Source organism: Fukomys damarensis, unplaced genomic scaffold (assembly GCF_012274545.1).
Source record: "Fukomys damarensis isolate Sample0158 unplaced genomic scaffold, DMR_v1.0_HiC HiC_scaffold_34, whole genome shotgun sequence".
Classification (NCBI taxonomy): domain Eukaryota; kingdom Metazoa; phylum Chordata; class Mammalia; order Rodentia; family Bathyergidae; genus Fukomys; species Fukomys damarensis.
Window position 1 is genome coordinate 22,178,543 of NW_022900946.1, and position 11,389 is coordinate 22,189,931.

General features: G+C 56.1%; 1 protein-coding gene across 2 annotated transcripts in view; it reads left to right on the forward strand.

The window, feature by feature from the left end:
• Positions 1 to 10,716, forward strand: part of Lmf1 (lipase maturation factor 1) — a 98,561-nt gene extending 87,845 nt beyond the window's left edge. Inside the window, exons 8-11 of one of the 2 annotated variants that reach the window (XM_033758671.1) lie at positions 20 to 173; positions 334 to 517; positions 1,032 to 1,144; positions 5,745 to 5,852. In XM_033758671.1, the coding sequence (XP_033614562.1) occupies positions 20 to 173; positions 334 to 517; positions 1,032 to 1,144; positions 5,745 to 5,790 (497 nt within the window). In that variant the 3' untranslated portion in view covers positions 5,791 to 5,852. Of the gene's footprint in view, positions 1 to 19; positions 174 to 333; positions 518 to 1,031; positions 1,145 to 5,744; positions 5,853 to 6,899 lie in introns of those variants that run through there. The other variant, XM_010620544.3, reaches the window with a different exon arrangement.
• Positions 10,717 to 11,389: the final 673 nt, after the last annotated feature.

Genomic DNA, 11,389 nt, shown 5'->3' on the forward strand with positions numbered 1-11,389 from the left:
CACCCCCACCCCACGCTAGGCTGCTTGGTGAGGCGTGTGGCCAACCTCTCGCTGGGCATCCTGCTGGCTTGGCTCAGTGTGCCTGTGGTCATCAACCTGCTGAGCTCCAAGCAGGTCATGAACACCTCCTTCAGTCCACTGCGGATCGTCAACACCTACGGGGCCTTTGGAAGGTACGGGGAGGGTTCCCAGGGAACACTTGGCTCTGCCCATATGCTTGGTGCCCTGTTCCTCAGCCGAACATGTCCCCTGCCCCCACCACCCCCAGCACTGCAGCGAGAAGCAGAACTCACACCTCACCTGTGACATGGAGACGCCTTGTTCTCCCCACAGCATCACCAAGGAGCGGACAGAGGTGATCCTGCAAGGCACAGCCAGCACCAATGCCAGCGCCCCTGATGCCGTGTGGGAGGACTATGAGTTCAAGTGCAAACCAGGAGACCCCTGGAGGCGGCCGTGCCTGATCTCCCCCTACCACTACCGCCTGGATTGGCTCATGTGGTTTGCAGCCTTCCAGGTAAGGATGTTCCACCACTGGCTCTCTGACCTCTCACATGGCAGGGACAGTGGGCATGGAAGCTCCCAAAATAGCTGCCCAGGGGAGGTGGTACCCACCCTGGCCATACAACCCTCGACCTTTGCTATGGGCATGTAGGTGGGTGGTGGTACCAGCTCCAGAACAGAGCCTCTGTTCTTGTCACTGAGCTTGCAGGGCAGTGCCTGAGGATATGGCCTCGGAGGGTAAGGCTAGGCCAGGCCAGGCATGGCTGAGGTAGCCAGGACAGTGCCTGCCTTGGACACATCCGTGAGGCTGGGTATCCAAGCATATGATGACTGACCCTTGCACACCAAGCTGGTGGGAGACAAGTCTGTGGTACATGTCCTCAAGGGAATTCAAACGACCACACTCCAGCCAAGATGTAAGGAACTCAGAGTGGCAGGCAGATGGCAGGTGACAGGCCAGGGCCATGGGAGGTCTGCCCCTGGGATACGAGGTCTGCACACGTGGCCTCATCCACCCTGTTCCCCAGACCTATGAGCAGAATGAGTGGATCCTGCACCTGGCTGGCAAGCTCCTGGCCAACGATGCTGAAGCCCTGTCCCTGCTGGCCCTCAACCCCTTTGAGGGCCGCGCACCCCCCAGGTAAGACCCCAAGGTCCGCAGGTCCCCTATTCCCCATACCCACTCCCCACATAACATCTTCTCCCACCATCTGCAGCGGGAGGCTTCAGGGAGCAAGGCTTACCAGGGGTGCTACTAGCCTGTGGGTCCCTCAACCCAAAGGGACGGACTGATCACCCATTCTGTGGCCCGCCCAAGTCACACCTGCCATCACCAAGAGGAGCCAGGGATAGCTATTCTAGAAACCCCCCACTGATGTTCCCAGGGCCCAGCACAAGTGACCAGAGGCCCCATTTCACAGCCACACACATGAGTTGCACACCTGTGTAGAGAGGAACCCTTAAGGTACCAGTCTCTGTACCCAGCCTGTAGAGGTGTGGGTGGTTGGGGGGGCGGAGGGTGGACTTTGGCTCTAAGGCTGTCTGGCAGCCCAAGCAAGGTTGACCTGTAGATGATGTGGTAACATGTGGGGAGCAGTCTGCGTAGGGTTACGCACTGTCAGGAGCTAAAAGGGTGGCACTGGGGTGGAAGTGGGCTGATTGTCCTAGCCAGACTCCTGTACAGGCCCTATGGGGTGAGGAGGGTAAGGACGGGGGACTGGAGTATGAGCAGCATATGGCACAGCACGGCACCGGATTGATTTTGGGGCCTGAATCCTCAGGGAACTAGCAGCTATGTGGGATGCTGTGCCCCACATAAGGAGGTGTGCATGGGCCTCTGAGCATGGATGGGAATGTGCAGGGCAGGGTGTAGGTGGCAGGGGTCCTTGGTGGCCTTCTCCTTAGGCTGGAGATGAGGTGTTCTTAAGCGTTGTACAGATTGAGTGGCCACCACGACTAAGGACTGCATGGGCCTGAGCTAGCCCAGTCCATCCCAGGGTCATTGATTCTGACAGTAAACACATTCCTGTTTTTCCCTTCAGCCGGCTCAGGGCAGCTGCAGCTCAGAACTACCCACAGCTGTGAGGCCTGGGTAGTCAGGGACTGCAGGGCTGCCGAGCAGCTGCACGAGCCTGGCAGGCACCGCTGCCACATGAGCGGCTGAGTCCCCTCCCCATCCCGTGCTGCCACAGAGCCGTGGGACTGGAGCTGGGTCCCTACAGGCCAGTGCCCACCCCCAGAGTCCCCAGAGTCCCCTGAGCATAATGAGAGCTCAGGCTCCCACTTGGGGTGGCCACCCCGCCACCCACTACCCCCTTTCTGTGAACTAGCATAAAGGCCTTCCCGATTTGCCTGCCCTGTGGCCACTGCAGACCAAATAGGTCCGGTCCTGTGGGCCAGACACTCATTCTCAGTTTGCCGGGGCCGCGCTGCCACCTGGCCCCAGAGCTGTATCCTTGCAGACTCCAAGCAGGTTTTGTCTCTGACTGTCCTGATCCCAGCAGCCCCAGGTTGGGGACATCAGGCCTGGCCAGGCTCCTGCTGCTCCCCTCGGGCCAGAGCCTCTGGACCAGACCCTAAGCCCAGCAGGGCTGTGTGGGGCCTTTGGGCCATCCGGGTCTTCTGGAGCTGGCTCTAAAGGGCTGTGCACCCATGACAGGGAGGGAAAGCCCCACCCTGGGCAAGTGAATGGATTAGAACATCGGCTTCTCAGCCCGGAGGCACTAAGCAGTTTAGCTGCACCTTGTGAAAGCCAAATCTCTCCTAAAGGGATGGACCCTGGAAAACCGAGATGCACAAATGGGTGCATCTTTTATGAGAAGGCGTAGTGACCTAATACTCAGAGGAAACGTTTGAGGCAGCCAAAATATTTAAAATGGACCCAGAGCATGTGACTGCTTGGCAGCTGGAGCAGGACCGCATCTTGATGGCCCTGACCATAGCCTGGGCGTGAGCCTGACTGCATTCGTTTCACCTGTGAGTGTACAATGGGTGAGCTCAGCCCTCCACTGTGAGAAGGTGTCCAGAGAGAACATGTTTTCCCCCCTACTGAGTGCAGCAGACCCACCTGGCTTGAAGAGGGAGCTCGAAGAAGCTACCTGCAAGGGTCTTCTGGACCCAGCAACTGCCCCAAAGGGAAGTGAGTTCTGGTTTTCTTTCCCCGCACTTCCTAGACATGGAGACAGTAACAGCAACTTGGAAATGCCGGCAGACAGCAGCAGTACGCCCAGGGAGAGCTGCTCCCTATGGGAGTGATGGCCCGGCACCAGACAGGGGTGGGAAGAGCCCAGCCTCTGCAGGGGGCCTGGGTGCTCCTCCCCAGCGGGCCGCAAGTCCCACTCCCGCTGCGCAGCGCCGAGTGCTCTCCTCCCCAGGGTCGGTGCGAGGTGAGGCCAGGAAGACAGAAGCCACACTCCCCTAGCCACCAGGACACCCTCGTGTGTCAGCTAGGTACGGCAGTGAAGCGGTACCCACCCTCCTGGCACCGTCAGAAGCAGCCACCTAAAACGGGGATCAGGTAAGAGCCGGGATCCGAGGACATCCAGAATGTTCCGTTTTCAAATGAAAAACCCCTTCATCACACTAAAAACCGGAAGATACTAAACCGAACAGGAGACCAGACAGTCAGCAGGAAACCAAGCAGACACAGACCAGTGCTGGTACTGGTAGCCCTGGAGCAGCTGCTGTAGAAGGACTTGAATAAGGAGCTGTGAGTACAGCAGTCAGCAGAGAATCGCAAACCAGGAGGAGAAACCGAATGGAAGTTTGGAAGTGGGAGACACAGTAAGTGAAGCAGACCACGGAGGGAGAGGCTCAGAGTCGAGGGAGAGCACAGAGGGAAGAGTTGGGGACCTGGAAGGACAGGAAACGGCCGTTGCCCCGCTCAGAGCAGACGCCGTGAGCTTTCATCAGGGTCCCTCGGGGACAAGAATTCTTGGGTCAGCAGGCACTTGGAGAAGCAATGACTGAGGAGGAACAAACTGCACAACCAGTAAACTAAGTGAACTCAAAAGTCCACACCAAAACACACCAAGGTGAGACTTGTGAAAACCGAGGACAGCAAGGAGGTTGAGGAGTGAGCCAGTCATGACCCTGCCTGCGGGAGAGGCAGGCAGTGACACTGAGGAGCCCACTGGCCGGTGCACGCCCTCTTCGGATGCCACCCAGAGCCTCCCCTGCAAAACGGGAAATCAAAGCACCCTCGGACGAAGGGAAGATGGAGGTGTTGTCGCCAGGATGGCCTCCCTAAAAGACCAACTAGAGCAAGCTCTCCCGACAGAAAGCAGGAAGTAGACAGAGCAACCTCCAAGCGCTGAGGGGAGAAGCCAGACCCCAGGGAGTCCATGATGCTTCTCCCATTCCCAGTCCTGCTTGGTAGGTAGGTGAGGAGTGTGACACAGCCTCGGGAGGACATAGGATAGCACTGCTCCGGATGGCAGAGGGCAAGTGGACATAGGGAAGAAGGTCTGTACTGGGACTGGCCTAGGGCACCAGCGGCCTGTACGGTACATGTATAGAACACACCAAGAGGGCCGGGATGCAGCTCAGTGGTTCTGGCGCCTGCCTTGCAAGTGCAAGGACCAGAGTTCGATCCCCGGTACAAAAAAAAAAAAAAAAAAAAAAAAAAAAAACAAAGGATCAAAAAATAAAATTAAAAAAAAAAGCAGCCACCAAAATACCCAATCCATACGAAGAGATACACTTAAAGATACTATTGGCAAATCAAAAGAAGATTCTAAAAAATATTTCTGTAACTCATAAGGAGGCAGGGGGGAGCCAAAGACATTAAAACTCATAATGATGCCGTGGTATAAACCTGTAGTCACAGCTACTCAAGAGCCTAAAGGCAGGAGTATTGTTTGAGCCCAGAAGTTGCAGAAAGCCTGACTTTGGAAGAGTCTCTCTTCAAAGGAAGGAAAAGAAAAGCAGTGGAGGAAGAAAGATAGAAAAGATTTTTAAAAAACTGATAATTTAAATCCTAACATAGTTATATTAAATATAAACTGTCCAAATTACCAATTAAAAATAAGGATTGGCAGAGTTGATTAAAAAGCATGATGGAGCCGGGCGTGGTGGCACATGCCTGTAATCCCAGCACTCTGGAGGCTGAGGCAGGATGATCGCTGTGAGTTCGAGACCAGCCTGGGCTACATAGTGAGTTCCAGGTCAGTCTCAACTACATAGTGAGACCTTGTCTCAAAAAAAAAAAAAGCATGACGGAGCTGGGGATTTAGCTCAGTGGTGCCACTGCCTGCCTGGCAAGTGCAAGGTTCTGACTTCATTCCTTGGTACCAAAAAATAAAGCATGACCCAGCCAGGTGTGGTGGTGTTGCCTGTAATCCCAGCACTCAGAAGGATGAGGCAGGAGGATCCCTATGAGTTCGAGGCCAACCTGAGCTACACAGCGAGACCCTGTCTTAAAAAAAATAAAATCATGACCCAACCATGTGATGTGTATAAGAAATTCACCCCAAACATGACAGCGTGGCCAAACTGAGGATAAAAGGATGGGAAAAGATATGTCTCATATATATTAATGCAAAGCAGGAGTGCAGATAGACTTCAGAAACAAAAATGGGCATCAGCTAAAGATGGGAGGGTCAACTCACTAAGGAGTCAGCAACCCTACAGCCCGAGTGCCAAGTACAGGGCTTCACACTGTGGAGAAAAGTGCACAGGGCTGAAAGGCAAAATGGAGGCATCCAGAATCCCCAGTGGACTCCTGAATACTCTTTCTGCAGCAGCTGGCCCAATAACTGGGTGACAACAGCAAGCAGTGGGACCTAACCAACACGACAGGACACGCCACCCACTGAACCGAACAAAAACACGTCAGAATATGTGCGATGAAGGTAACTCTGTGGAACTACCTGGCAGTGCCTAGAGAAGAGACCCTGCGGCCACCGTGCCACCCAGTGATACCACCCTCGGACACACAGCCCAGAGAAACGGGTTTGGGCAAATCCTGCCCGCGAACGTTCATAGAGCGTTCATAGCCTGAAGCTGGAAAGAACCCAGACGCCTTTCACAGGCCGCTGACCACGCCTTGGGGTCATCTCCTCGGGACTAAGTGAACCTCAGGAAAGGAGCTGCCGGGGTGAGAGCTCGGGTGGTGATGGGTCCTGGGATCTCACACTAGTTCTGCAAGATGTTGCCCCGACTCAGATTTTAAGTGTGCTAGGAGACCTGCTGCTTTGTTCGGGCAGTGTCACGGCCCTCCCGGCCACCCCCACTCACCCATCAGTGCACACAGGAAGCCCACAGCATCTCCTTCCACCCCAGCCCCTCCTTTGATTCCCACCCGTCCACACCCTGGGCCAGGTGTCAAGGAGGAGCCTATAAGCAGCCAAGTGATGACCACATGGTCACAGCAGAGAGAGCCTGCCTTGGCCAGGCCACCCTCCACCCTGGGGCCCTTCGTGCTTGGATTCTGACTCAGAGAGGTGGTGGGATTGTCACCTCACTGGGACAGCAGCTTTGAGACCCACAGTCACCACCTCCCCTCCCTATCCCCATTGAGGGCCTGGGTCCTTCCACCCGGCCCACACCCAGGCAGGGAGGGTAGATTGGAACCCAGGGATCCCTCAGAACTCAGGGACGCAGCATGCGCCATCCTTGAAACATGCCTATCTCAGATCTAAACCTGACAACGGGTAGAGAATGTGAATGAGAAGCCATCGTCCTAGTCACAGTCTGTCCAGGGTTGGGGGGGCCTTTGCCAGCTCCGTCCATGGTGGCCTGGGTAGGCGGGAACGCAGGGTCCTGGACGAGGGTCCCTGTGAAATGTACTCACCTTGAGTGAGGACCTCGGGCCCCTGGAGAAGCTGCGTCTCAGCGCAGGGTGGGCAGGGTGGGCAGGGCACCCACCCTCCAGGCTGACGTGCCGCCCCCCACAGGTGGGTCCGTGGAGAGCACTGGAGGTACCGATTCAGCCGCCCCGGAGGCAAGCACGCCTCAGAAGGCAAGTGGTGGGCGCGCAAGAGGATTGGCCCCTACTTCCCCCCACTGTGCTTGGAGGACCTGAAAGACTACTTCCAGGCATGGGGGTGGCCCCTGGCAGAACCCATGTAGCCTTCCTGCCCCCAATAAAGGTCGGAGCCAGCACTCTGCTCTGCACGGAGTCCCACCGTGGCAGCACCACCCAGAAGAAAGTGTCCCTGTCACCTCGCTTTTCCCTGTCCCTTCCCTAGGGAGGGGCACCAGGCTTCCTGGGAGCTCTGGGCCTTCCTCACCCCTGAGGACCACTCTGCCACTGCAGCCTGAATGACCTCATCACACCTTTTTGTTGTTGTTGTTGTTGCTGTTTAGTACCAGGGATCACAAACTCGGGACCTTTGCTTGCACGGCAGGTGGCAGAACCACTGTGCTAAATCCCCGGCCTCATCACACCCCTTTGAGCAGACGTCTCCTCAGCTAAAGCTTTGGTGGCGGCCCTGTTCTGGGACTTTCAGGGGTCCTTGATGTCCTGGGACAGCTGTGTTCACCCTGTGACTGTGTGGACAGCCGGGTTCCCATCCTGTGTCCAGCATGCTTGTCCCCCACTGATGCCCCTCATCCAGATGAGGAGGAGCTCACTGTCATCCTCGTGGTCTCCACTCGAGCTCAGACTCGGCCACATCTCCCGCTCCTCCCAGGAGATCAGTGTGTATGAGAGGCGCGCACAGAAGCCCTCTGTCCTCAGATGGTGACCACGACCCCCAGCCTCAGAGGCCCCAAGGCTGGCAGCCCTTTGCCCAGGAAGAATGTTTACTGCTCCATGGTCACCAAGTGGACAGGACTGCAGAGGGGGACAGCAGAGCTCCTGGTGGAATCTCCCCCCTTCTTGCCCTGCCTGGCAGGGACAGCTGCCCACCCCAGTATCCCAGTGCCTGGAACCCATGTGGCTGGCCATACCGCTGAGGGCCCGGCAGGGACACGGTGGCTTGGCCGAGGTGGGCACAAGTGTGGGTCTGTGCACAGCTCCCTACCCCCACACATGCTCACGCCTGGAGGGGTGGCCAACCCAGGTGCAAACAGAGACGGCGTCCCAGCTCCCGGGGAACAGGGAGCCTCTGTCTGTCGGGGACAGACGGGCCTCTGAGCGACGCGCCCAGAGCCAGCACGTCTGCCCACAGCAGCCCCAGGAGCTGACTGGCAGCCGGGAGACCATCCTGGGCTTGGGCCCTGGTGGCAGGCTGGGTGGGGCCGGCCACATGGGATGTTGGTGGGGGCTGAGCAGGGGCAGCAGTTGCGCCAGGAGACACCAGCCCTCCATGCCCCCTGCCAGGACCACCGTGGGTCCTGGATTCTTGCAGTGCTAAGCCCAACTGGGCTCTTCCCAAACCTGGCCCAGCACGTACTCCCCAGTCTCCCAGGAGCCCGCTGGGGCCTGCAGGTGCACTGGAGATGGAGGACAGGGCGTCAGCCCACAGGGCAGCGGAGGGGCTGGGAGCCATGGTCCCACAACCCTGGCCGGAAGGAAAGAACGGTCCGGAGTGACCAGAGGGGCCCCAGTCCAATGACAGCTAGTGGACGCCAGGCACTGCTGTACATCGGGGAACTGCGGACAGGTGCACATCATCTGCTGTGGCCGCCACCTCTGCCCAGTGTCCCCATCGCCCCAGACACTGCTCCTCCCTGACAGCCTGCTCCTGTCTCTCTTTGTGGATGTTCATGTGAGTGGAGCAACGCATGTGGCCTTTAGTAGCCAGGCCCTCACTGGTGATGTCTGCAAGATCCGTCTACACTGGCACTCGGCCCCTTACTCCTATCAACAGACAAACACTGCCCCCCGTGTGGACAGACCCACGTGTGTCTGTCTGCCTGTGAGAGCTGCGTGGGGCAGTGGAATGAGGACACCAGGAATGTCACGGGCGGGGGGCAGGGAGTGCTCAGCGTGGAGTTGAGGGTTAAGGTCTGCTTGTGATCGGGATGGGCTCTACGGCGGGCAAGCACGGGGTCCCATCAGAAACCAGTTCTTGGACCGGGGATGTAGCTCCACGGTGCTGTGTCTGCCTGGCAGGTGCAAGGTCCTGAATTCTCTTCCCAGTACAGGAAAAAAGAAAAGAAAAAAAGAAAGAAGCCGATTCTTCCTGTAGCAGCCCCTGGAGTAGGTCCTGTCCCTGCAAGGCGGGTCGAATGGCCCGGGATCCACTCCAGAGACCCATGGGCTCTGACCCAAGGTGGCCTAGCCTTGCTCGGGGAGACGCCTCACCCCAGAGGTAGCTCTGGAGGTCCACTCACCAGGACATCACAGGCGACCTCAGGTCAAGATGTGACACATGCACGGCCTCCACCTTCGTTCCTCCTGAGCGCCAAGGGCAGCCACTGTCCCCCATCCTAACTGTGCCACGGCTCTTCACAACACTACCACTGCCAGATCGTCCCCCGCCAGGGACTCCACTGTGTCTTTCCTGCATTCACAGCCCTCCAAGGCCCTCCCCGCTGAGCACTAGCTCGGGGACACTGCCTGTCACCCCCTCCACACATGGCCCTTGCCTCCCAGGCCAGCCACGCCCCCCCGTCATATTCCAGGTGGGCAGGGTGATGGCCCTGTCCCCAGCACAGAGAGCAGACTGGGTCTGCTGGGTAGCCGAGCCCATTGTGTTCCTTACCATGAAGCTCCTGGTGGAGGAGAGTTGCCTCTTTCTCAGACAGCCCCAGAGAGAAACTTGCGAGGAGGGGAGGTGGGTGCCTGTATTCAGATTGGGAGCTTGCAGGACCTAACAGCACAGCTTGGCCACTGCTGAAGAATTGCACACACTCATCCTTCCTTGCTTCTGCCACCAGGGGGCCTTGTGAGGTGTGCTAGGTGGTCACCAGGTGGGAAAGCTGGGTCAGAATCTAAGCATGCCCCCCACGCTGACAGTCCGTCTACTCCACCTCCTGACGGACTCAGATCAATAGGCACTGTCCACCAGGCTGTGGCCATGCTCAGGGTGGCCACTGGCCCCATACAGAGCCATAGCTGGGCCAGGAGCACTCTGTCCATCCTCTGCTCCTGCTACAGAAGCCACAGGGCCTCAGTGCCTACATCACACGAGGAGCCCGGTCTGCCACAGCCCTCCGAAGGCCAGAGACTCTGCTACTTCGTCAAGAGGTCCTTCATTCACTTAAAAATTACTAAATGGAACAGAGAAAGCAGCCCCATTGAATAGAGAGCAAGGTACCTAGGGATAAACCCAAGCAAGGAGATAAAAGACTCGAATGAGGAAAACCACAAAACATTGCCAGAAGTAGTCAGAGACAACCTGAGCAAACGGAAAAGCATCCCTATACTTGGACAGGAAAACTTAAAATGGCAGTACCGCCCCAGAGGCCTATGCAGGGCTCACGCAATGCCTGGCAAAATTCCAGCGGCCTTCTTTCTGTAGAAATGGAAACTCCAGCTTTTAAATTCACATGGAGTTGCAGATAACATAAGAATCTCGAAAAAGAGAAATGAAGTTGGAAGAAATCACACTTCCTGATTTCAAAACTTACTACAAAGCTACAACAATCAGAACAGTGTGGTGTTGGCACCAAGACAGACAAATGGACCAGGACAGAGACCCCAGAACAAAACCTGCACGTGTGTGGTCAAACGATTTTTGACAAGGGCTCCAAGTCCGTCATTCAGTGAGGGAAGGGCTACCTTTTCAACAAATGGTACCGCTGGGAAAACTGGATATATCCACTGTGACAGAATGAAGTTCACGCCGCAGAAAAATTAAATAGATGAAACCCCCAAACAAAGGAACTGAACCTATAAAATTCATAACCAACAGAGAAATCATCTCTCTGAGTTTGACAATGATTTTTTTTCCGAGTTTGACAATGATTTCTTTGAAACCAAAAGCATAGTCAGTAAAAGAAAACATATATTGATTCTACCGAACATACAGAGTGGGAGAGAACATGTAACTCACAAACCTGATAAGGGCCTAGTATCCAGAATATAGAGACCTCTTACAGCTCAACTGCAAAAAAACAATCGAGTCAAAACAGGAAAGGACTTGAACAGACCTTTCTTCAAAGAAGAAATACCTGTGTCCCACAGCACGTAAAAAGATGCCCAGCACCCTTCGTCATTTGGGAGTGCAAGTCAAAACCACTGTGAGCTATCACTTCACCCCCGCCAACCGCTGTTTTTCTTCAAACTGGAAAATAACAAGTGTTGGTGAGGACGAGGTGGGCTGGTAAACACAGCCACTGAGGAGGACAGTGGGTCAATGATCACAGGACCTGTAGTCCACTTCTGAGCACCTACAGGCAACTGCAAACAGACTTAGTGGGACGTGACATCGGGACGTGAACGCTCAAAGCAGGGGCATTCATCACGGCCCAGCTGTCTACCGGCAGATCGACAGGCAGTGCGGTATATTAGACAAGAGAATATTACTCAGCCACAAGAAGGAAGGAGGCCGAG